The 27156-nt window shown below is 36.0% G+C and overlaps 1 protein-coding gene across 7 annotated transcripts in view; it reads right to left on the bottom strand.

Moving 5' to 3' along the window:
- Positions 1 to 27156, bottom strand: part of GALNTL6 (polypeptide N-acetylgalactosaminyltransferase like 6) — a 436298-nt gene that overhangs the window by 231855 nt on the left and 177287 nt on the right. For all 7 annotated transcript variants that reach the window (XR_010361204.1, XM_064417705.1, XM_064417706.1 and 4 more), the window contains 2 exons: positions 25231 to 25369; positions 7228 to 7394 (listed from right to left, as the gene is read on the bottom strand). Coding sequence is in view for 6 of the 7 variants with exons in the window: in XM_064417705.1 (XP_064273775.1) it covers positions 7228 to 7394; positions 25231 to 25369 (306 nt within the window). In the remaining variant the exon portion in view is untranslated. The remainder of the gene's footprint in view (positions 1 to 7227; positions 7395 to 25230; positions 25370 to 27156) is intronic.

Below are 27156 nucleotides of genomic sequence, written 5' to 3'. Positions count from 1 at the left end.
AGTTGTGGAAGTAATAAATTTGGAATACTAGTTAAGAATTGCCTAATGCAAGTAAGACAAAAAAATTCTTAAAGCTTATAAAAAGAAATAAGAAGTTAAAAAGAAACTTAGGAAGAAATATAAGGAAATGTGTAAGAACAATATCTTGTCAAATTTTTCCAAAACTAATGTGCTTCTTTTCCATTGCTCATTAACTGAAGCTGAAGAAGACAATTGTGAGCTAATTGTTCAAGTCTCTTGTTAAGTTGTTTAATCTATTTCTGCCATGTAATAATGCTTTTTCAAGTGGAAAGTAAACAGCTTATGTTTCAGAGAAAAGCCAATGTAGATACCTATGTTTACGCAGAGTTAGAAATTTTCCTTCCTGTTTACAAGATCAAACTTGAGTATTCCACATGAGGAATTTTAAAATAATGTCATTTCAGCCATAATTCAATTTCACCCTAAGGAAGTGTAAACCAATGCTTAGATGCACAGTAGAAAAATTTGCCACATGAATAAATGTGCTTCTATTATTTCAAAATCACTCAGTAACTATACTGTTTGAAAACCAGATTTACTGCAGGTATCTCATGAACCACACTCGAAACAAGCACGGTATAACAGTTTTAGATGCTGACACCCAGAGAACAGGAACTTACTAAGTGCAGGCTGCTCATTGGTTCCCATCTCAAGAATTCTTCACATGTTCATAAACAAAAGGGATGCAGTATGGAGGCATGATACACACCCAGCAAGCATTTCATAGGGTGGGCAACTAAAGGTAGACTGACCAATATAGAGCTTGTAGAAACAATAACTTGTTATTCTGACTCTACACGTACTCAAAAGTGAAATTACTTATCTGTTATAACCGGTTTGAACAACTATGTGAAAAGTAAGAATTTGTTTTCATATTAATATTTTCATCACTGGAGTTTTAATTTTTACAGCCGAGTTGTATTTCAGTTCCCTGAGTGCAGGCAGAATTGGGATGTGGGAGATACCCCTAAATTCATCCCAATGCAGACACATTGCCAATTCTGTGTAGGTAAAGCGTAAAACTTCAGTTATTTGAAACTCTTCCCACAACATGACAATACTTTTACTCTAGCAAGTGAAATGCATTTTGAGATGAGCTGCAGTTGCTTTCAAAATGACCATTGTTCTTCAGAGCTGAACCCCCACCAACCTCAGGCCAACCCTTTCTTTTATTACTGATAAAGCCATTCTGTCAAGTCAAATCCATTCAGTAATGAAACTACTACTGCGAAGTACATCAAGCAGCTGAAGGTAAAATCTTGTACTCTAATTTCAGAAGAAAAACCCATATCAGAATTTATAATGTTAAATTATCAAAACTGAGAATGTAGAGTGAAGAACAGAAAACTTGGTATTACAGATTCAAGTTAGTTTACTGCAACCTACGCACAGATATGTTTTAAGTTGCACTTTTTACAGTGATAGTATTTTGACCAGAAGCAAGTCCAAGTTTCATGAAATTCAAGTAACTGAGTGCATTGTAGAGGGAATGAAAAAAGCATTTTATAGCTCAATATCACAAGTATAAAAATGTAAATCCTGTATTTCGTTAGATTTCCAGTCAATACAGACATCTTGAAATAGAATTGGTTTCATTTTCTATTTGGCCTTTTCCTTTTTTTAAAATAGCTTTAAAATATGAGGCTGACATTCATATAGGGTTAAAAGATAAAATCTTTTTTTTATGCTGTAGCACACATGATGCAGTAATATGTTAATATTAATGTCAACATAACTTGAAAACCTTGCCGTGTTAAACTCTGCTCCAAGAGTATTTTCCTGCTCATACCATCAGCGAAACAAACAGTCCAACTCAAGTGGCTGGGATCATTCTGGCTTCCAGGATGCTGCATTAAGCAAGGGCAAAGCCACTACAAATTCTTCACTAAGCAGAAAACTTCTCTCTTTAGCTTTGTATAATTACTTGACTGCTGCAACAGGCTTCTCAGCTGGTAAGGCTGCATGCTTCAGGTATAATTAATTTGTCTACAAACCTACCAGATTTGTGTATATTTACCCTTCCTTCCTCACAAATAACGTCTTACATGAGCTATACCTAACATTGCAATTTTTGGAGACACGATCTTTCATCATACTGACACTTTCTGTCTGCAGCAGAGCTCTCCTATGACAAGACATTCATTCATACAATAGAAAACTTTCCCTTCCATTTAACCAGAAAGTTACATCTAGCCATGATCTGAAGCCAAGCATCCATACATTTGAATTTCAATGACGTGTTACATAAACTGTGTACAAACAAAATAGAGGGAATTTCAACTTCATGAAATAGCACGTGTTCCTACAGTGGAAGGTGGTGCAATATGATAGTCTGGTAGAGTTGCTCTGCTTTTAGCACAAACTCTCTTACCTTACTCTACCATTATTGTATAATATGACCAATGTAGTTACAGAACTACAGTTTAAAAAACCCCAGTCATACACCAGGTCATCTTCCATGTTCACAGAAAAAAACCAATTACTGGCACTGAAGCTCACTGACCAGCTACAGCTCTGACAAAGTAATTACAAGTTGCTTTTGCACACTGACTTCCATGTTATTAAACTGGCCTATTCAGAGGTCTGACACAAACCATATGGTACCTGACAGGAGACACCATGATACTCTCAAATAAATGCAGAAAACAGACCTAAGCAAGGGGACAGATACAGGAGAAGATAATAGACAGCAACATGAGAAGGGGCTGGCTCCTCAACATGAAGGAAAACTTCCTAGTTTGTCATTTTCTACCAAAAAACAGTTCATTGCCAGTGATAGGAACTAGCTGAGGAAGAAGCTGTAGGCTAAGTTTTCAAATTCTTTTTTTTCCATTGGCACATCTTTTTTTCAAACTAAAATACTGCCAAATAATTGTTACTGCTAATAAATTTATTGTTCGCTATGGCATTGTTAATTTTTTCTTATAATAGATGCTGTACTGGTTCAAGAACTACAGGGTAAAGCCAAAATCCTCTGTAAATCAACTTTACATTCATGGGCGTGTACTGTCTTATCAACAGTTTACAAGTCTGACTATGATAATAAAATAATTAAAACATAAAAAGAAATAAAAGTTGATATACAAATATATCATATGTTAGCAACTTACATGAACTGTTTAACTAATGAATTATGCAAATCTATGTTTCCCCAAAGTTTTAAAACATTACTTAGATTTTTTAGTATTCCTCTGTAAATGCAAGCTGTTCCATAACTGAGCCAATGAAAACTTGCTTTCTTTTTCATTTTGCCCTTTCCTTTAAAACTGTTGCCCATATTCTGCTTCTTACCCATTTTCAGATACCTGTCTGCTGGCAGACTGACTTCAGAGCAAACTATGTCAACAAGAAACACCCAATCTTTAGCATCAAACCTGCAAACCAATCCTCCCCACCTTCCATTTCAGACAACCTTCACACAAACCCCAAAACCTTCCCAGAAAAAAAAGCCACGTTCAACAAGGCTCATTTCCCAGAAATCAGAATTACCAAACTTGAGCTGCACACAAAGCCACTGCAGATAATTATGCAAAGGAGTGCTGGTATCTCCAATATAAAGGTTGATTTTCTGTGGTGGGTTCCACTGAAACTGATAGGTCTTTGAGTTTGAAATACAGGGCTTTTACAAATCAGGTACTTGATTTGCAGCCCCACATCCATCACAAAACCAGAAACACTTTGCACACTTCAGAATGTAAAATTATGTACATTATTAAAATGTACTCTTATTGTAGCTTTCTAAGGCAAGCTAAGTAGAAGCCTATTATTTTCCTCTGTTTTATAGTGCTTGTTAAGTGACAATGTATTTCTTTTACATTTATTGGAGCACCTACAAACTTCAGATTGAGTCCCCTTTCATCTCACTAGTACACCAACATTCTTCCATTTGCATTTACAATATAAATCAAAGCTGGTATTTTTCTGAAATAGAGTTCCACTAAATCAGACATTTTTCTCCTACCTATTGGTTCACCATTTTTAAAAACAAACACTCTCTCTAAATTACATTAATAAAGAAACCTTGCAACTGTGTACCTGTATTTAAATCTACATTTCCTTCTGTCACAGATAACTTGTAATATTCATGTAGTTTTTTATATTACTTCTGTCCATAACCAAATATTGCACTTTCATTTTTCATAACATTTCCTTACCTCCCTCATAATACCAAGCCTTTAGTCTGCATTATATTGATATTTAAAGACGTGCAGCTGTCCTTTTGTAATATCTAAATGTCATAATTTATGCAGCATATTATGCATGAACTATCTAAAGATTTAGGTTTTAATCATAAAAGCCAAAGGAGTGCATATGAATAAAATGAAGGCATACAAGTTATTCTACAGATGAACTAGCAAACTCCTGGTATTGAGCTGCTCAGTAAAACATTTTCATCATTTATTATCAAATGTTTTATTCGGTGCATTTCAGTATTTATACTGGCATTAGTTAAAAAGAAAGAAAAATGCTGGAGCCTTTTTTTGGAAAACTTTTACACAGCTTTCAAATTTCTTCTTTTTCTCATTTACTGCTTCTAATATGAACTGACTTTTCCTAACTTCCTAGATGTTTGTAAAAAGGAACAGCGGGATTAACGGAAAACTTTAGAGAAAAGTGTTTGACGTTTAATCACTATTTTTAAAATATCATTGTTACTGAAATACTTAATTTTCACTTTTGACTATCTACACATGATGTTTAGATTGCTAACAGAAAACTCTCCCCTTTTAATATGAAGTTATGGAACAAGAATAGTATACACATTAATAATGTATTTACTCACTTTAATAAGATATAACTGATTTCACAAAATAATAGCCATTTGTCAGCTATATGGTACCTGCAGCTTAATGAAGAAATTATACAATAAGGAAAAGGGATATGAATTTATCACTAATCACTATACTGCCTCAACACAGCAGTAAACTTTACTTGCAATGATTCTGTGAGTTCTGACATCTGAACGTACAAACTTTATTTTTTGCCTAATCTTGTTTCAGTATCTTTTTTACTGCTTTACTCCTATTAATCTCAGAAAGGCAACTAAAGGGTAAAATAATCTGCCACTTGTTAAAATCAGGTTATTTTATGAACTGGGAGGGGACAGAGCTAGGTATCAGTCAGCATTTTCTTAAAATAATCTAACTCTATTATGTGTGACCACCTTACAGAAGAGAAAAAAGAGCACAAGAAAACACAATATAGTCTTAGTTAAGTAAAGTTTAGAGGATCACAAATACAAGAATTAAAGCAACCTCAGGTGTACCAAAATGATTCATCTGACCTCAAAGTCAATGTTACTGAATTCAGAGTAGAGACTGCAGCAGATTTTTGTCGTGTTATCTGTCTTCAAGCATACAGTACTCAATATGTTCAAAACTGGCAACCATTCACATTTCTGAACTTTGTTTTAATAATACCAATAAACAGAAGTAAATAATTTTACTGCTACCATAGTGCTAGGTCCAGCTTCATGTAAGTCTGCTTTGTAGATTTCTTTCAGTTTTTCAAACCTATATTAAACATTTTTGTTAAACGTTCCTATGCTATATGAGCCACTTCTTCCAGCCGAAAACTGTTCCACTGAAAAGTCATATACAGCTTTATATAACTGGAAATGAAGAAGACTATGGAGATTTTTATAGTGTTATAGCAATAATATTACTTTCAGCAATCAGCAGAAACTAAGAGCATGCAAGAAAGAGCAAGAGCCTGTTTACTGGCATTAATTCTTCTTCTCAAAACCTAAGTAGATACCAAAGCTTATCTACCAAAAAGTAGATAAGCTTTACAAAACACTAGCATCTTTTAAAATGCATCAACAGTAGCAATTATATTCTTCATTAAAAAGTGCTACAGGATTACCATATTGAGCAAGCACAGCCTCAATAGCTGCTATTTCAGCCAAAAAGAAAAAAAAAAAAAGAGGGGGAGAAAATGAAAACCAGCTTTTTTACTTTTCAAATACTTCATAAAAACAACTTACAATACTTCCCTTTGAGTTGTTTACTGCTAGGAAATTGTTAGCCTGCAGAAACAGCCTGGGTGTGCTGCTTTACAGGTCTGATTTCCAAAACTTTCATCTGTGGTCTAGATTTCATAAACATAGAATAGTTAGAACTGCACTCACTTTACAATTTCACTTAAATTGCATTACAGATCGGGAGGCAGTTCATCAAAGGACATATTGCAAGTAAACCAGCAGATATGAAAGGGCAAGATAGATGTGTGGAGCATTTATCTTTCTAAAACCTGAAATATCAAGTTTAAAAAAAATCTTACAAAAATGTTTCTGCTACTGCAGTGCTCTACTAATATTTCTCTCACTCACCCAGGGGCTTCTTAAAACAGTAGGTCAGAAATCTGCTCCTCTAAGTTCCTAGCTGAGATAAAGCTTTTAAGTAGAACATTAGCAAAGATTACAATTCTCTCTTTTGCTATCAGTATACTCAGAACAAAGCTAACTTGCACACCAGCAACTGATGTTTCAACAGAAAACCTAGCCTTTAAAACTGAAGTCAAAGGTCTTCATGCTTAAACTTCTAAGAGATGAACTAAAATTTGAAAAAAAAAAAAAAACAACCCATCTTCCTAGCTCTATATCCTTATCATGGAGGAATTTTACCTAAAGAACTGCTAAAATTCATTTAAAGAATTTGAGGCGTTATTTTTTTCTGTTGCATTCAAGAAGTAATCGTAGCATAAGACATTAAGTGATTGACATTTTCTTAATTTTACTCTATATATATACAATGTAAATTTTGATCAACTATTCCAAAGCATTTTTTTTCACATTTCATTCAAAAGCGCCTCATTTCTCGGTATGGCTCTTTTGTACTAGTATGTGAATCTGCCTAGCTCAATAAAATTCCAGGATCAAAAGCTAATGAGTTGCATCTAAAATGGTCAAAGTTGATGTATTTTCAGAGTAAAAGGGAAAAGATGAGGAAATACTAAAATTTGCAGTATTTCAGTAATAACATTCAAAATACAACATTAATAAAGCCTAATTAACAGTTGACAGTCTCTCTTCCCTTTGACATGAATTTCAGCATTCATGCCAAGCAAAACAAAAGCATCTTATAAATGTTTATTCCTGCTAACAAGCAAAGGGTTCTTCAAGGTTGTTTTTGCGTCCCTTTAGCTTCTCTCTGGACCACACTGCACTATAAATTTCAAGTTAAAACAAAACCATCCGGGCCTTACCTCTGTCACTGAAGTCATCCACCAGAATGATCTCTGCGATCAGGCTGTCTGGAGTGCGGTTGATGATGCTGTGGATCGTGCGCAAGAGCGAAGTCCAGCCCTCGTTATGAAACGGGATGATGATGCTCGTGTTTGGTAGTGCTTCCAAGTACACCTTGTGCTTACAGCTGCAGAGGCAAGGAAATAATAATAATAATATATTGTATAAGCCTACTGAAAATCTGAGTTGGCATATCTTGCCATCCATTTGGGCCATTCAACCAACATGGCTTCTGGCATAAAATTCAACAGTGCAATTAAGTAGTCTTTTCATGTGAAAATAGCTGGATTGTTTAAATCACATTGCTTACTACACTAAATAAATTGGAACAATGACAAAATTTAAGTGGAATAAGTGAAAAAAATAAAATTGACTGGAATTATTTTCCTTCACTGAAAACTTTTTCCTGAAGTATGACAGATGACATCTTCCATGACATCATTTCCAAAAACCAAATCCTCTTATCAAAAAGCATTCTGAAGCATAATATGAACCTAAATCTGAAATGATCATTTGGTCTACAAGGAGATAAACTCTAGAAAACAATTCAATATTATCCTGAGTCATATGAGCTTACAATATGAAAAACAACATCCACACATACAACTCCAACTTCCCATAGACAGATTCAAAATGACTGCTCCTACTAAGTATAGAGATAAAACAATATACAATTTGGGAAGTGCAGACTTGTAAACAAGGAAATGTAAACAAGCTTTCATCTTTGAAAGGAAAGCACTGTACATTCAACATCTTAATTACACAGCAGCTATGGAATATCAGTGCTTAACCTGTTTTCTATATTGAGTTGTTTACATACTTCAGAATGAAAAAAAACATAACACTCAAAAGTAAATAATGGCCATGCAAATCAGTGTCTCCTAATATCAAAAAATATTTTATGACAAATGTTTAGATTACTGCAACCGATGGGATTGCAACTTTCATTTTTGTTGAAAAAAAGAAAAAAGGGACACATTCCTCTGTTGTTAACAAAGCCTGGCATTTTCACCTCTGGGGACAAACTAACTGAATGATTTCTCATTCCTCAAAAGAAAGCCCTATCCTGATAAAGGTATCCCTAGAGCAGAAACCTGTCAGCTTTGCAATAAACAAACAAAATTAAAAGTTGAGCCCTGCAAATTCTAGGGTTAAAAAAAAGTGTAGGTGTCTTTGCTCCTCGTCAGAAAGTGTAACTATGCATATCAAAAACTACAAAATATAGTTTTGATTTACATATATTTGCATTTCCTCTGTATAAATGTCACTTAGAAATCAGTATTTACCAATACACTACACAGCTACCACACTGATTAAATGCTCCAAAAAAATAATAAAAACTCATAGCTACTATAGTTGTATTTGCAAAAGATTAACTGTTATGTAGCTACAAATAAACGAATTAGGTTTTAGATACTTCATGAAAAAATATGATTTAAATTTGCAGTTCAGACTTTCCTTCCTAAAACACAGTGAGAATTAATTTAATGACAAGCCATTTTCTGAAATAAGCACTGTGGAAACATTGTAGTAAGCAGCTTACTGGTAAAACATACATGAACATTGGAAAATGGACAGATGCTTTGCAATAATGAAGTTCTGGGAAAAGCAGTGCTCATTATCTAGTGACAGGAAAGTCCAAGTGTGTATATTTAAATGTTTTGTGCGAAAAAGAAAATCCACTGCAGCAAAAGAATTTAGTAGAATTTTGGTTTTTTCAGCATCTGTAGGAAGAAGTACAACAAATGAAGCCCATTATTAATACATAGCTGTTTCAGATGGCAAATGAAGAGAGCCACCTACCAAAACCAACACCTATTGTTGGCAGCAGTTTGTCAACAGTGATGCTTCTTGGACCTGAACAAATGCAACTAACAGACATAGAGGAACTCTCACGCTATTTGAAAGCAAAAGTTTTTCCTTCAGCATTTTTGACCCCCAATAAATATGATCTCAAAAGTAGTAAGTTTCCATCTCCATAAAACCAAGCCAAAAAAACCAAAAAACCCAAGCAAAAGAACTTCATATATATAAGACTAACTACTTCTAAAGAGGAAAAAATACCCAAAACATCCAAACACTTTCTTTTTTAACAAGTCACCCCTCCAGTATAACAAGATACCTTTTGAAAGCAGTTGTACTGAAATTTGCATGGTTAATATTGCAACCTTATGTGTGTAAGGATGGGGTGGATCACTGGATTTGGATATCCTCATTGACAGTTTCAGAGTAATTGCATTATGCTAAGGTGCTGAGAAGTAACATTGATGGATTTAGTCTACAACTATTCTATTCTTCCTGCTGAACAAATTGATCTAAAACAGAGCCACACTTACAAGATGAAAGCATCTATCACTTTCTTAACATTTCTCCATCATTCAACTTTGACCTTTAATCCTCATTTACATTTACTTTTGATTGCCATTGTAAAGGTATATGGCAAAGGCTATACGTTAATTGATTTCCAGCAAAAGACACACACTATCACAATATCCTTTTTGTGCTTTTATAAAAAAAAAAATGGCCAGATTTCAAATTCACAGAAATGAAGCCTTAAAATTCATGGTTTTCTGCTAGGTTTCACAGCAGTGCTTTACTTGCCTTTCTTCAGCAAGTGGAATTCTGCTCATTTTTTGCCCCTGGTTCTCTTGGCACGAGACTCTAGCAGCAAGAGAAGATGACTGTTTTAAAACGCCTTACATGAAATCCATTTTATTTCAAGTTCTACTCAACACTGTCCATAGCAGAGGGCAGCTAGCTCTGTGCTCTGATGGGCTGCAGGACAGACCTGAGGAACAGCTGTAATGATCAGAAATGATCACAAACTGCAACAAAGATGCAGTTAGACCTCCACAGCTGAGACACTGGATGTACCATCCAATACTAAAAGCTATGTATTTTCATGAGAATAAACATATAATGCATGCACAATTTGTTCCAAGTCCACAAGTGTGCTTCTTCATATCCTGAGTTTTAGCAGTGATTCCAACACCCTGGCTGCAAAAAAGACTACTTAGAAGCTATAGATGTTGCTTTTTGTTTTAAAAAGAAAATTCTTGAGTCTCCAAAGAAATGAGAAATTGCAATTCAAGCTTCTTCCATATTTCCTGAAGAATGCAATCTTACCAAAATTTACTAAAATAAAAAATAAAGCAAGGTTTGCTTTAGAAAGGAAAAATGCTATGTATAAAAGACTACCATAGCCACATACACATTAGGTAAAACTGTCTAAATTATGGTAAAACAAAAGTGAACTGACTACCTACAGAAATATTTAAAACACTACTGAGTAAAATAATATTCTACCCAGACCATAAAAATTTTGGTGGAAAATTCAGTCAAACTTGTATCAATTTAGTAAATTATAGTACTTGCACACATGAACTCCAGTTGTCATCCTTCTCATAAAGACACTGAAAATTACTTGCACACTAGGTGAATGTAGGCTTTATGTGGACAGTAAGTATCATTCAGATGGTTTGAATGGCAGAATAAAGTCCCCAAAGAGCACAATGACTTTCATTGAGGCTTGAAGTTATAGAAAATCTATAAAGGCCTGGAAATAAATCCTAAAATCAGTACTCAAAAAAGGTTAGTAGATTTAAGATGGATAGATAGGCAGTTCAGCCAGTCGCAGTGAAGCAAGGGTTTGCTCCAAGATGTAACTCAGCGTAGAAAATACTGCAATGTAGCTGATGTCAGTAAAGTAATCAACATTACTTTAAGATCTCCTCTTAATTATGAAATCTTAGCTCAACTGATAAAGGCAAGAATATTACTGTAGAGCTTTAGTGTCACATCATATTCTAATTACGGAATTAAAAAAGAAAAAATCACTGGGGAATTGAAAAATTAATACAAATAGTAGGTCTTTCAAAATAATTTTTATAGGAACTTATTTGCTATTTTTAGCCTGTCTCTATCAGGACTAGTTTTTTGCCTTAGTGACATTTTAAACTGGATTAACTTTTAAAATAACATGAGGACTCTGCACTAACAAGACTGATTTAAATGGCAAATGATGATGAAGACAGGTTATTTGACTCTGTTAACTCATTCTACACATATATTATGAAATGGCTTATTTGAATGAGATATATATTAGTATGAACACACACAAAGTTTCAGAAGAAAAACTTGCCATGATACTTTATAATTTTGGGATTGAGGGTAGAAAACTAAATCAGTCTACCTGAAATTAGTATACTGAACTGATTTTTCACTTTGGCTTTGATCACTATAATTTCCATGAAAGTGTTTTCTGTAATCAGCCCTGGCTACATATGTATGCTCATCATTCCCATACTGCTAAGAGGATAAATACTTAAGGATGCTAAGAACACATTATTTGACAAGTATTCCACTGTTTTCATTATACTTTTCCTCACTTTTATCCTTACCTCCATACTTGTGTTTCTTCAGATAACCAAATAGCTCAGTCCAGCAATATTTTTAATGGTTAGTATTTGAGGCACCATTCATTCACTTTGCTCAGAAACCTCACACTACGTCTTCCTCAGCTACAGGACTAATGCAGCCTCCTCATCAGTGGCTGGTTAAGTGATCATTTACAGAACTGGAGGCTTAAATGCTCAAGGTTTGATGCTGTCTTCCACAAATTATTCCAAGAAATCCTGATCAGTCAGCTCAGCTCACCTCTTTGCTTGCACCTCTAGGCATGTGCCATGCCACACCATCAGCACCCAGTGCAGCGTAGCAGTAAGCATCTGCACATCCTGTGCCTCATCCTAACTGAACAGAGCCAGGCCTCCAGTCTTCTCCAGAGGGTGAACTGGGGATTGTTCCTAGCTCTACAGACTGCCAGACTAGGCTGGGGAATTTAAACAGCTTGCCCATTTCACAGCCAAGACTGGAATCCAGCAATGTATGAGCATGTTATCTCCCTTGTCCTTTCACCACACAGTCTCATCATATGCAAGTAACTTGCCAGCTCTACTCTCAAGAGCTGTACAAGGTAGAGGCCTTCAGAGTTTAGTCCATGCTGCCTGTACTACTGTTCATCTTATGGAATCCCTCACCAATACCTTCCTTATTGACAGGGAATCCATTTTATTGCTGAGTTCCACAGTGACACATTTGACCACACAAAACAAGGGGAAAAGCATTATTCCATACAGCAAGTTAACTATTAAACCAAAATAATTTGCTTCTACATGCTGGTCCTGTCATACAGGCAAACAGGGAAGAGGATGCCACTGTGGTCTCTAGGTGAGCTCTTAAAATTTAAAGTGTATAGTTTAAATTTCTGTATTTTTACACAAGGCACTGTTACCATCTTGTTGCAAAGGTTTCATACCTTCTCAGTGATATCTCACGAGCAGCTCCTCACAGCACTGACTCCTTCGTCCTCTCAGCACAGCCAACAAACTCCATCTTACATCTCCACCAGGCAACCTGCTCTTTTACAATACCCCTCTTAATTGGATCCAGCTGTGGCCTATTAAGGGCAGGCTTGTTCTTAATGCTTGACAATTGGCACAGCTGTAACTCCTTAGGGGTGAGATTACCTTCACCACTGTCTCTATTCTCCTACCTTCTATCTATCCACAATGCCCCCTTGTCTTTTAATTACAAAGTTACTTAGACTTCTGTCACAGTGAAAATATATCTCTAAATTCTAATTCAGTTTTGCTTTTTCACAGTATAGACTTGATTCATTCTCTAAATTCACAGAGTACTTATCATCAAAATCTTTAGATCTATGCCTAATTGCCTAATCAAAGATTAACTCACAAGAATGAGTTAAACGAATGCTGTGTTTTCTATCTTTTGCAGGGCCCTTTGCAAAAGATAGTAAACCCAGTACAATCATCTTTTGTGTAATTTCTATTTAACTTTGGAATGTGTTTGTGCTTACCTTGATTTGTTCCCAAACTTACATTACATATCATCAGAAACCCTTACACTTCTGAAATATTTACCCAAACCTCTGTTACATATCATTACCCAAATTTACATTATATATAATCAGTAACCTCGATACTTATATCTCTAGAATATTGACAATATCAACAGCTGTACAACTTTATAAGGCAACTCACAAGAATAAGTTAAAGGCTACATATTAAGATAGCAACAAATCAACAGCCACAACTTTATCAACAGCCATAGAACCTTGAACAACATTGATCCAGCATCTGTCGAGTGTACTTATGCTTATGGAATATAAACTTTTAAACTTATGCTTAATCAAAGATTCATAGTTGTAATTCACAAACAAAATGCACATGTTTCATTAGCAAACAAATACACCATAATAAATAATAGAGTTACTCTTTCCCCAGGCCCCCTGCTGCTTTAATTCTCTTCTTCCTTGTACAGTTTTTGTTGTATTAGTTGATCACTCTCTTGTACTGCTCTGTTTTCCATTCTTTTAAAGTCTTATAAAGTGATTTCCAGGTGGCAGCCAAATCTGCAGCTGCCTTGCCCCCATTTTAACACTATAAGGCATTCATCCTAGACACTCAGAAATGCACAACTCTTCAGGAATAGTTCAGTCAAGTAACTACTCACCTTTTGGTTGTACTTTTCCAAACAAATAAATGTCTGGCATCAAAAGATATTATTTTAAGCTCTTTGGAAAGCAAGGTCATTTATCTCTAGAGGGCACTATCCAAATGCCTGGATCAACAAGCTGGGAGGGAAAAAAGGGGATGAAGAAGCAGCAGCATACATCTAGGACTCATGGCAGGAATACTATTCAAGGGGGTGAAGAACCTGACAATTGAAAGTACTGAAGGGCTCCTACTCAGAAGCATTTTCTCCATAATCTTAACAGAATACTACAGATTGGCCTTAGTAACGTGCAACAGAAGCTTTCCTGAAGATGCCTCTTTCATTACATTGAAACACAAGATATTTTAGTGCAGTACACTAGCACTTAATCATGGAACAATGCTGAATAAGAGGTTCAGCACCCACAGTTGAAAAACTGAAAATTTCTTGGCATAAATAATAGATTTCTTCACGCTTATTTACTGAAGCCTTAAGTCTCAGGATAACTTCTGTGTTACACCTGAAATGTCTTGGTAGATTCTTAGCAAGAAAATAACCACGATAAACAACAGTCATCCTGCCAGTTAAGTAGCACACACCTGCATTCACTTGCTCTGACATTACCATTTGGAGCAATGTGAATTTAATGAAAGAGGCATTATGCATTGCCACTGCACAAATACTCAGAAATTATTAAATAACACTAGCAATGTAGACTTTGCAAAAAAATATTTTATAAATGGCAACACCTATGTAAAAAAAACCCAAACCAAACAACCAAAAACTGGCATCAAATTATGAATATGCTGATTAGTTAGATACAACGTCATTTTCAAGATTATAATGAATCAAAAGTTATGAACTTTGAATTATGCTTTCAAATATTGCTCTCCTCGATCAGTTTAGTCTCTTTCCATGACATTTCCGAACTTAATATCTGGTATTTCCGTTCAAAGAATATCCCTACATGATTAAATTAGTCCCTCAGAGACTTCTGGATGAGAATTTTACAAACAGAGGCCTGATCTACCAGTCCAAAAGCTGTTTCCACACTGTCAAGTTGTATTTACTGCTTTGAAAATCAATCTCTGTCTGAAGAATCTCCTTCCTCTCTCCCTTCTACTAGAAACATAATTAAGTACTAATCATATGTGTGATTCAATTTTGTAATTCATTACTGTTTTGGAAACCCAATTACTTAAAAAAGGTAGAATTTATTTGAAAATAATTTATACAGTAAAAATTTTAAATACACATAATTGACAAAATAGAACTTTTCACCAGCTGTGCATGAGGCTCCTACAGTTTGGTTTTGGAGTTGGGCGCTTGGATCCAGGAGTTAAAGGCTTATTCATAGAAACAACACACAGACACACTCTTTAACTTACTTTAAAACACTCAATATCGACTAATTTTTTCCTTTGAGATACAGAATTCTTCTGCAGGGTTGAAACAAGAATCAAAACCAAGTTTCTGCGCAAAACAATTTTAGAGTTGGCTTCAAAGCTGCAGGGAGACTTTCAGAAGGTTAAGAAAATAGCAGGAGGTTCCTCTATTTCTGAAATATTAACCTGCCTAAGGAAGGAAAAAAAACTGTCCCAGAAACACCATGAAGCTATCTGCAGGAGGCACCTTTAAAATACAACCTGAAAGGATGACTATTCATAAAAAGAGTAGTGAGAAGAAGTTATAATTACACTTCTTTCTTATTCACTGCTAAGAATCCTAAGACTGTTAGGATTTCATTTTGTAGGTTTAGCCTACTTTACTAGGCACAAATAATAGCATTTTTTTATTAAAGGAATAAGACAAGTTCTGTTTGCTTCCCTGATAACTTTATATTTGGGGGGAAAAAAAGGTCCTCATCACCTGAGCTTAAAAAAAGATGCAGAACTTCCAAATCATCCCCCTTTACAGCTTCCCAGTTAACAGAAAGATGCAGAAACACACTGCCTCTGTAGAAGGCAAAATGAAAGAATATAGGCTTCTAAAATAACGAGAAAGAGAGCCGTGCTGGCACCATTCCAGTCATTTGACAGCAAAAGCTGATTCATAAAGCAGCAATTTGCTTGACCCTGGAGACATATCAGCAATGTTTTATACAGGCTAAGGGATACCACCAGCAATGCAGTGCTCAGTTACCAGGCTCTGTGCCTTCCAAACACATCAACAGCCTTGAAAATTGCCTTGAGAGATAATAACATAGGAGAAGTTAAGTGTCTCACAGACATGCCTTTGCTGGATTTAGGAAATAAGGTAGCAGCCTACTACTGCAGTTTCTGGATCAAAAAAGTAGCCCACCTCTAATTTTCTCCTCTTATAGGAAGTACCAGAGAAAGTTAAAGCAAAACAGAAAGATATTTTCAACCGTCCCCCAATGGCTTTGTCAGCTCTCGCTCTCCTAACTAAGCTGCTTTTTCAGATCTGACCTTTTCTTTGCCTTTATTAAAAGAAACCACAGCATCCACTGAGCCCCCAGGTACTGATACGACCTCTATAAGCTACCAGAACAAAACATTTCCCAGTGAAATTTACATAGTAATTGTCCTAGCATGTCAAAGTATTCAATTTACAGCAACAAGCTTCAGTCACACCATGTTTCTGTTCCAATCTAGTCTTGTCAGCTGAGCCTGATTAAGTAGTGATAACTAGTAATTTCTCCTGCTATTTGACAAGGCTGTAAAATTAGCTTGGGTGTGAGTTGATGGCAGGGAAAGTAATCTTTATTTTCACAGTGACTCACAGCTGGGAAGCAAGCAGGCATTACAGGGTATGGGCCTCAATAAATGTCAAAACACTTTACTAGAACAAATAAACCTCCACCAAAACATAAGTAGGATTTTCATGAAAAAGAAGAAAAATAAATTGCACAGTAGAAATTGTTTGTGAAATTGCTATTAAATGCACTATGAACATGTCTTGGGAACTAAGGAGGCAAAGTTCTGTGCTCTATGTAGACTTCCCTCAGCATGGAATTCATCAGCATTTATGGAGCTGAATTAGGTGCTTGTTACTTTATGTCAAATCACCTCATTTTGGCCTGTCATGTACAGTTTCTTCAGTAGCACGCTCTGTCTCTGAAGAAATCAAAGTCTGAGTTTGCCTTGCTTTGTCCTTCAAACTGAAAAGTTCCTCTTACCAAGGGAAGAGCCTAAGAGTCAGAGAAACTATATTGACATAAAACATGTTGATGATACAGTGACTTATAAAATCCTCATCACTTAAGGAAAGATGTTATAAATTTTAAAAAATCATTAATATATTTTAAGAAACTTATCTACTCACCATATGTATTAAATCTTGGGAGTAATACATGTAGTCATTTTATACTATCTCAAAATTCCTCATTAGCCAGTGCACATAAGAAGGCATCCTAGTACTCTAATTATATTTTAGCTTAAACCTTGCACTTTATTACCTAAAAATTCAAAAATAACATCAGAGCAATTTATTTAATACATACACAAGCAAACACCCTCAAAACACTTTGTTATTTCTCTGATCTTGTCTCAAAAAAAATCTAGTTAAAATTCATTCATTCAATCCCAGCATACTTATCTGATTATCTCTCACAAGTAAGGCAGACCTCGATAAAAAGACCATCAATAAAAACCTTCTATTTTGAGTCTAAGGTCATTTTCATGGCTGAAGAAGAAACAGGATTAGAATTCAGGTCTTTTCACTTCAAAGTGCATTTTAAAGCACACTACTTCAGGAAAAAAAACAACCTGTGACATTCAATTACCCTTTATATTTCCACTCCAGAAATCCTAGTTATCTTACTACCACTTGCCCTTATATTCCAAAGGCACTCCATAGGTTTCTAGGAACCCTCTAAAAGCTCAGTCACTCCTCCCAGTTTTGCATCAGTCCTCAGGTACTTCTCTCAATTGCTGTGATCATTCAAAGGCCATTGAGAGGAGCCTCAAACAGACATCAGTTCCCTCAGCATTCATCCCTCAGGCCCATGGACTTACTATGTCCAGTTTATTTAAGCATAAAATACTTAATTTTCAAAGACAGTCTTTCTGTGATCTACCTACATCACTTCACCTCCCTTTTCACTGCAATATGTGGTCAGGCTTACACCTCTCAACACGACCACCTGTACACAAAAGAAGAGATAATGGGCAAGGCAGTACTGGGTCTGACCAGTGTTTGGAATACTGAAATCACAGCTGGTTAACAAGGGAACAAATGCTGTGAAAAAGCTGCTGGGCCTCATGGACCACGTGTGCCAACAAGCTCAGTAAATTCCCATGCCTACTACCACATCCTGTGGCCAGCACAGCCTTCAGAAAACTGGAGGTCAAGAAGCTTACTCACAATCAAATCAGGCAAAATAGAAGTTGTTTTTCTGTTCCAGCACTGCTGCACATCTGCTGTCCTTATTACATGAGGTGCAACAGCTAATTGTGTTGCCATTGAGAATGTACTGGCAAGAATGTACAACCCTACTGAGGCAAGGTGTACTGAGGCTCTTCATAAAACTACTATATTAACAACATATATCATCACTATCATCTATGAACTTCAAAACCCCAGAATATCCCACATTCCACAGAAAAGCTGGATGTACTTTCCAATTTTACTATTGTATTATTTGACAGTTAAAAGTTTAAGCTTTAACCACTGCCAAATGCTAATAGACTTGGCTATCCCAGATGTACAGAACTGGCTAGAGGGTAAATATTCTTCAGAATTCCTGTCCCTATTAAGTTTAGATTTCACAGTTATGTTTACTGCAGCTTGGTATTTTCTCAGCAGTGTGGGAGGATTTACTGGAGTCTAAGTAACATGCAAGGCATCTAAATACACAAGAACTACTTCTCTCCATGTGTATAAACAGATTATTTCTTTTATCAAATAATTTTCAGTAAACAGAAATATTCCCATCAGGCTTGGTCTCTCCTCACTGGCCTATTTAACACTGCAGCCTATTTCTCAATAAAAGGAGAGAAGAGGAATCATCAATCTTCAGCCATATTTTTGCTGTTGCTGCCCTAAAAAAAAAAAAGACACACAAGCACCCAGAAAGCACTTGGGAATTATTCCAGGTTATTTGTTCCTATCAATACATATCCTGCAGAGAAAGTGACAGCAGGCATGGCAGAGACAGAAAGCCATAGGTTTCTTTTGGTATAAAATATTCCTGATCCTGTTTTGAGGAGCTGCACTTCAAATGGGATGCCCTGAAGCAATTGCAGAGAACAATCTGGTCGGGCTTGGAAATGGGGACACTGCTGACTGTATTTTGGACCACAACTTTTCACTTTCACTGCATTATTCAGCAACTACACAAAAGAGTTTGAAAAGCAGAGCAACAATCTCTAGCTTTTCCACTACCCACTGAAAGCACACCTTGAGTTTCAACAGGTTTCTCTGAGGCCAGATAAATTAAATTAATACGAGTAATCAGCAATATGAAGCAATGCAATGTATATGTGTGTCTGAAGACATTTCTGATTCCTCAAAATGAATGAGAACTAGAAAAAGCCTTCTACCGTCTTTGTTTCTTCCACCACATGATCAAAAATTCAACAGAAGATCAACAGAAATAACCAATCACTTCCATAAGACTTATTAAATATTTGTAAGTTCAGCATACTTAAATGGTTAGTCTAATTTTTTTTTCTTTTTTTTTTTTGTAAGGCAGGACAACCCAAGCCTGTCTTTAAGATGACAGACTGCAGAGGGAATTAACTAGGATTTATCTTGGAGCATTGGATGAAAGACAAACTCTTAAATTTTAGTTTACATAATACATAGGGTAGATTGCGACAAATGCACTGTATTTATAAAAAGAAAGTAACTAAATACAATTAAATAATTATTTTTTTTAGGGGATTCAGATATGTGTTACTGCCTGCCTATATATCTAACTATATCAGTTTCTCACGTGTTTAGTAATACTAGAACTCTCTGCAAAGTGTACTAAAACATAGATTAAGAGCAACTCCAACTCTGTTAACTCTGCAACTACTCTAAAGAAACACAAAAATAGAGCCAATCAAAAAAACATACTGCCTGGAGAAATCCCATTACATATTCATTTTAGCCTCTTTTAAAAATACAATGGAGAGCAACCACATTGCATTCAAATGTTTTGAGAGAGAACCATTCAGGCACTCTCTCAGCTTCTGCTACTGAAAAGGAGAGTTTCAGTTATGCAGAACCCATGGAATGAAATTTGGTTTTGTTATTAGAAAAAAATAAAACCTCATTACTGTTCAGGACACAGAAGATGTAACCAGCCCTCAGCTAAACACTCTCATTTCTTTGATTATGAAAATGCATTTCTTCTGAGGGTTGTGAAAAAATTAATGCCTAAGAAAAATGAGCATAGTTCAGACTTCTAAAAAGGAATATTGCTGGGAGTGACAGTGAAGGGCCAGAACTTCACACATCAACAGCAAGACCAACAGAATGGGGCTGGAAACACTGACTCCAGCGCATACAGGCTAAAAACCAGACATTACAAGAATCAGGTTGGACAATTTTAGTGTACAAGAAGAATGTTAAGAATTTAATTACCCAATGAATCTATCTATGCCCAGGAAAACCTTAAAAGGACAAGATTTTTTGTGACAGATTACTCCAGGTAAGCTGGAGAGTATTTGCACATCTGATCTAAGACTACCCAAGACATAAAATCATAGAATAGCTTGAGCTGGAAGGGATTCACAAGGATCATCAAGGCCCTGCAAAGGACAACTCCAAGAATTACACCACTTGTCTTAGAGCATTTTCCAAACACTTCTTGAACTCTGTCAGGCTTGGTGCTGTGACCACTTATGTGGGGAGCCTGAACCAGTGCCTGATCACCCTCTGAGTAAAAAAACACCTTTGATCTAATATGCAACCTAAACCTCCCCTGAAAAGCTTTGTGCCCTTTCTTAGGCTCTTGCCACTGGTAACCACAGAAGAGATCAGTGCCTGCCCTTTTTCTTTCCCTCCCGAGGCAGACTGCAATGAGATCCCCACTCTGCCTCCTCCAGGCTGAACAGACCAAGTGACATCAGCCACAGCTCATACAGCTTCACCTGTACATCCTTCATCTTCATGATACTCCTCTGGATGCTCTCCAGTAGCTTTTTTATCCCTCTTACATTGTGGTACTGTACACAGGACTCAAAGTGAGGCTGCACAGCGCAGGATCCACAGAGCAATCCCCTCCCTTGCCTTGCTTGCAATGCTGTGCTTGACACGCTGCAGGATATGGTTATCAGCAATTAATCTACAAATTTTAGATAAAAGGAGACCTGCTGTTGAAATTAAGATACACAAACCAAAATATTTTAAATTATAAAGCTTGAAAATGTATTAGTATCAGGGACTAACTTGAATTCCTTGAGTCAATAATGAAAAGCTTAAAAAAATTTATTGTCTAGTAGAAAAAGACTTAGGAGCTTGAAACAGGATAGGTCACAAAATTTATATTCACTGTTCAGACTAGATGATTGCAGTCCTTCCCCCAAGTCTCATTAAAATCACGTTTAGAGCACTATTCAAAATGCAAGTCAGATTCAGTTTTGTTTGTTTGAACAAAGCTGGTATGAACAGCAGAATATTTGATAATGTGGAGAAGATAAGAATTAATTTCAACTGGTACATTCAGCATTAGAATAAGTAGCATTTCTCTTTCTACAATAGAAAATAATACTGCCAATTTTTTCCCTAGCATTAGCAGGTTTGTTGCATTCTAGACTACACAACGTGGCACAAAGCAGGTGAAAACAGAAGTGAATGAAAACACTCTTCTTGTGGGTTTGAAATATTTCTTATATTGGTATAGAATTTCCAACCCCTAAATATTAATTTTTCATTGCTTTCTCTCAATGCTACCCAAAACTCAATGTTACCTTTCACTTTGGGTGACCAGAACTCTTATTTTCATTAAATCAGTCGCAAAACCAAATAAATTGATGTGATAAGCCTCTTTTAGATTGTTATTTAGAATTAGGGGGGGAAAAAAGAAGTTGTTTTGTTTGATTGTTTCTTTGTTTAAACTTAAAGACATGGGTGACTGTGGGCAGAGAACAGAAAATTAGCTACTGTAGCTTAGCACCCATTGAGCCAAGGCTTTCACACAAGAGTGGAATAGAAACAAGACATCAAAGACCACTCAGAAATGGAAAAAAATATTCTTTGAGCACTGCTATGAGAGACAGAAAAAAAGCATGGGAGATATTAGAAGGATGCAATAAAACATATTAAAGATGCAGAAAAGGTCAAGTCAGCCTTAGAATAGAAGTTAAATGTTTCATTTCATTACACAGCTATTTTGCAGTACACACATTTTGCTGTCTTAAAAGGGAAAGAAGAATCAATCATAACATCTCGCTGAAGTGTTATAAATATCACAGGAAAAAACAAAAGAGTATTATTAAACACATCTGAAAACCTGAATTTCTGATTAGCTCAATCATCTAAGCATTTGTTTAGTTCTATCCATTCCCCTGCAGAAGGTGTTATTTGAAAGTCCTAAGCCCAAATTCCAAAGAAACCCAGAAAAAGAAACTTTATTTGGATTAAAAAGAACAAGTTTTTTCTGCTGTCTTTGCATACTTCCCAAAAAATCAAACACTTGTAAGTGGTTCTTCAAATTTCTTTGGTTTGACTTTGGAATATAATATTTTTGAAGTTATTTTGGAAGAATGTAGAAACTATTTCAGCTGCTGTTTTAAGTTTTTATTGAAATTACAGCATTTGCAACTCAGTTTTGTTGCATTTGAAGGCTAATTTTTGTGGATTTTCTCTACTAATGGCCATAAAACTATTCTATTTGGTTCAATAAAACATATCACAGAAAAAATACTTTTGTCTGGAAATACATCTTCAGCAGAAGATAACCATTTTTCCTGTGCAAATGGAATACACTAAATAGAGACAGAGGATCAAAACTCAAAATTTATAATACTAGCATCTCCCATAAACTTGCATAAGATGACAGCTAAAGGCCTCAAAGCACTTAGAAGCTCCACAAAGCCAAACACTTTAAAATGTTCAAAAGCTGGCCCAAGGTAGACCTGCCTGCTATACCACACCTGATTTATCTGCTATAATGTTACTGAAGAGCACCCTTTTCTCAAGACAGAAATTACATAATTTTCCAATAGTTTGTCTGAAAGCAACTCTATTACTGCCACGGTTTAGCCCCCAACTCTAGCATGGATGACAAGCAAATTCATAAAGAAAACTAACTCTACCCCAGCCATAACCAGCACAATGACATGTGAACTACTTCAAATTTCACACACACTTCTGAAGAGAGGAGACATTTTCGAAAGTGAAGCGCAGTTTGAGACTGGCCATATTTAACACACAGCAGCCAAGAGATGTGCTTGTTTCTAACAGTAGGTCAGAAAGTATTGTCAGACTTCTCTATCTCTTGGAAGTTCAAGAAATACACTTGCTTCAAGGCATAGCCATCAAAAGTATTGAGCCCAGCCTTGTCACCTTAATTGATGCACTAGTTAGTAGGCAATTATAGCACAAGAACATTTTTTCTCTTTAACTTTAGAGAGTAAGTGATACAGTCAATTAACTAATGGGCTACTTGTATTGTGCGTGTTTAACACAAGGAAGGTTAGGAGGCCATGACTCCAGTCAGTTCAGTCAGGACACTACTAAAACACCCACCACACGAGATTTCACTGAAGGCCACAGGAACCTGGCTGAGTCAGAACATGGAACCAAAGCAGGCACCTAAGGATACAAGCTTCCCAAATGAGACACTGAGGTGCAAGTCAGAAAAAAATTTGTGCTGGGGAAAAGAGGGCAGAGACAGCCTGGTGTGGCACTGACTTCTTCCTACCATGTCACTTCTGACAACACATCGCTTCTGGGGACATGCATGGAAATGCCAGGGACTGTGAGGACAGCAGCAGGTGAGAAAGAAGTTGCCAAAAGACCAATTTACAAAAGTGCAAAGGGATGACAAATCTGACAGCTTCCTTTTGTGTCTAGTCATTTTATCCTCTGCAGTTTTATTAACAGAGAAGGTTACTTGATAAACACATTTATTATACCAACATTGTAATCTACCACAGGTTCAATGCTATACAGCTGTACATTTTAACTCAAACTTCTTGGAAGCACTCATTATATAATTTCAGCTGATTTGTCAAAGCATAAAGCAAAGAATGTATATAAAACATACAGCTTGTTATAAAAATATATTTCTTTTTACTTAATCCTATGCAAACAACCCTAATATATTGCTTACAAAAGAGAGAAACAGGGTTTTTTTCCTCAAAACAATGCAACAATTACATTAGGCAATCAACAATTAGAAACATCTCTAAAAAAGGTTAATTCCTCTGCTGTGAATTTCTTTTTTTAAACTCTTACTATGCAAATATTTATAAACTATTAATTCTTTGAAAAAGACAGTTGCACATTTGACATAAAAATGTGTTAGTTGCCATGATGTTTCTCTTCTCCCTGCAATGAGAACTTCTGTCAAGCTCTAAAGTGCAGCTCTGTTTTCTGACAACATTTCACATCAAAATAAGAAGTGGAATGATATCTTAACATGAGTCTTTGTATAAGAGAGAGAATTGTATCTGCAGGGAAATAAAAACATAGTCATGGGGACAATTAGTTTTGTCTCACCTTTCTGCCATATAGTAGTTGCATAACATCCAATTAAAAGAGCAGGAAAATATCAGGTAAGGAGACAAATCAAATCAGCCCCCTCTTCAGAGTTCAGATTCAGAATGACTCTAGAGAACAAGACCCTGGAGTCTACAATGGCAATAGTGCCCCTCTTCCTGTCCCATACTTTTTGCATAAAGGAGCCAAAATTAACATGAAAAGCAAGCCAGGTTTGCTGGATGATGATTTTAACTCAGTGGTTATTTTCCAGAATAACCTTAATCCCATTTCTCTGTGTTGTATTAATGCTTTGGGGAACAATATCACATCCAGTGCCCCCAAATTCTGCCTGCTCATCATTCATATTCTGTTTTTACACAATTCTACACAGCATAAATCAGCTGATGTATCAGCACTCAGCAGCTATTGCATTGCTTTAAATTTTTATGCAACAAAACAGAAGAAACACTCTGCAATCACAGCCAAAAACTATATACAAGTTGTCATTCCGCTCCCCAGCCCAAAGATCTGCAGCTATTAACCAAATGAGAACAGGAGAAGTTTTGTGAATGCTTTTAAGCCCAACTCACTACACAGAAATTTAATAAAAATCATTCTATAATGAAAAAAGGCCTTTTAAATTCTTGATGTGTAACTAATCAGATAAGAAGTCACTTTAAAAAGAGCAAATTATTTAGCAACAGTGGTAAATTTTCCACTTCCTATAAAATGAAATGATTAGTTTTTGTTGACTGTCTATTTTTTACCTTCCTGGAAAACAACTTATTTAGATAAATGCAAAGATAAAAATCTTAAAAATTAAATAGTCCAGGAAAGAGTTTACATACTTAGGGTGTCGGATGTCTGGCAGGGATCGTTCCAGGGCTATGTTGTTGCTAACAAATATGTTGAAGCCATTTTCCCTATAAGCAGAATCATCATGGTCTTCCTCTGTAAGAGGGTATGGTTTCCCATGTTCACCTTTCCCTATAACAAAACAAAACAATTATTTATGTCAAACTGACAGTAAAAAATGTAGTACAAAGACAAAAAGAAGTTATAGTGAACCTCAATTAGTACACTGTGCCTGGAACATCTCAAAGGAATCTCTTGCAATGTCTTTAGCAATACTCCTGTTATTTTCAGTACAAAACCAGAAAGTAGGTACAAACAAAATCACCCAATTCATCTAACTTTCCTCTATCCAGACACACAATCAGGTTAAAGCCATTTTACATAGAAAAATTTCAATTGCAAATTAAGCGAAGACCTTTCTTTTCCATAGCAAAATTAGGAACAAATGGATCAATTCCAGCAATATGCCTTTCAGTCACTATGAGAAACCTGGTTATTGAGTTTACTTTATCTTAGAGCACACCTAAGACCCACTCATGTTTTCAGAATGCAATTTCAGCACTGAGGTTTAAGGTGTCCAACCTTCCAGAAGAAAAAATAAGGAAACCAGATGTTTTGCTCTAGGCTCCTTGAACACCCTTGCACTCCTAGGGACAAGACAGATGTATTCAGTGTTTCTAATGTCACAGCACTGTGGAGCTGGTTTCAGAAACGGCTCACTTTGTGCTATCCCAAAGAAATTATCTGCTTGTTCCCTAGTACAGCACAGACTTCTCAGTCCAGTTTTTTATTCCCAAGTTAGTTCTCATCACCAGTCATTTGGCTTGCTTAGTACTTACCTCAGGCTATTATACCTCTACCTCTTCCAATAAGAGAGCAGAGAACAAAAAAAAAGCACTTGAAAGAAACTCAAAAAATAAAAGCCTTCAATTCTTCTCAACTAGTTTTATTCTTCCCATTCTTGCAGAGGATGTACTCTTCAGAGTTTCAAAACCCTTCAAGCCTACACAGATTCTCAAGAACATATGCTTTACTTTACATTTTATTGATCAGTTTATAATCTCTCTGTCCTTCTACCACCAGGCTTCTTCCGAAGAAAGTACCTCCTTTTACCTGGGCTCTTATAGAGAAATTAATCACCTGGACTCAATAAGTGATCAAGGGCACGTGATCCTCAGCTACAGGAGTGGATGAAAAGGAAAGGAACCAGAGGCTGAGAGAACCATCCAGTGGTATTCCTAAAGCCCGCAAGGCTCTGTAAGTGCCCTATTTTGCACTGCACAAGCACAAGGCATTAAAAACACAGAATATGCAATTAAAGGTACTGTAGTGACTCAATTTTAGACTTTTTTCAGCTGAAATGGTAATTTTTAAATTTCAAAATGTGTACATATATTTACAATTTCATTTAAATTCTTAATGAAAACAGGAACCTTGGAAGGAAAAAATAGAGAGCTCAGAAGACAAGCATTAAAAAAAATTCAGCACAACTCCTGGGTGACCATTAGGCTTGAAGGATTCCCTTCATAGAGAAAAGTGCCATGCATGAACCTACTCAGCATTAAAATACATCATAAACACAGAAAACTCTCCTGTTACTGATTCACCTCCCTACAGATCTGACAGTAATTTCCATCACTGCACACTGGTTTGGAGGTGGACCCATATGCCAGGATAAAAAGGGGAAATTCCACAATGCAAGAAGAGTAAAATACTGATAAAAATGACCCTGATTAAGTATGATTTTAAGTATAATTTCTGGGCACAGAAGACTACTTTAAATCTATTGACAGACAGATGTAAGCCCTCTTATACTGTCTCTTCTGTCTGAAAGCAAAACAGCAATACAGAAAGTTCAACAAGGCTATAAAAGTGCTGTAGGAACTGAGAGTAAAAAAACCAATGGTGAATTTCTTTGT

Source organism: Passer domesticus, chromosome 4, assembly GCF_036417665.1.
Source record: "Passer domesticus isolate bPasDom1 chromosome 4, bPasDom1.hap1, whole genome shotgun sequence".
Taxonomy (NCBI): Eukaryota; Metazoa; Chordata; class Aves; order Passeriformes; family Passeridae; genus Passer; species Passer domesticus.
This window is presented reverse-complemented; position numbering and strand designations above follow the sequence as displayed.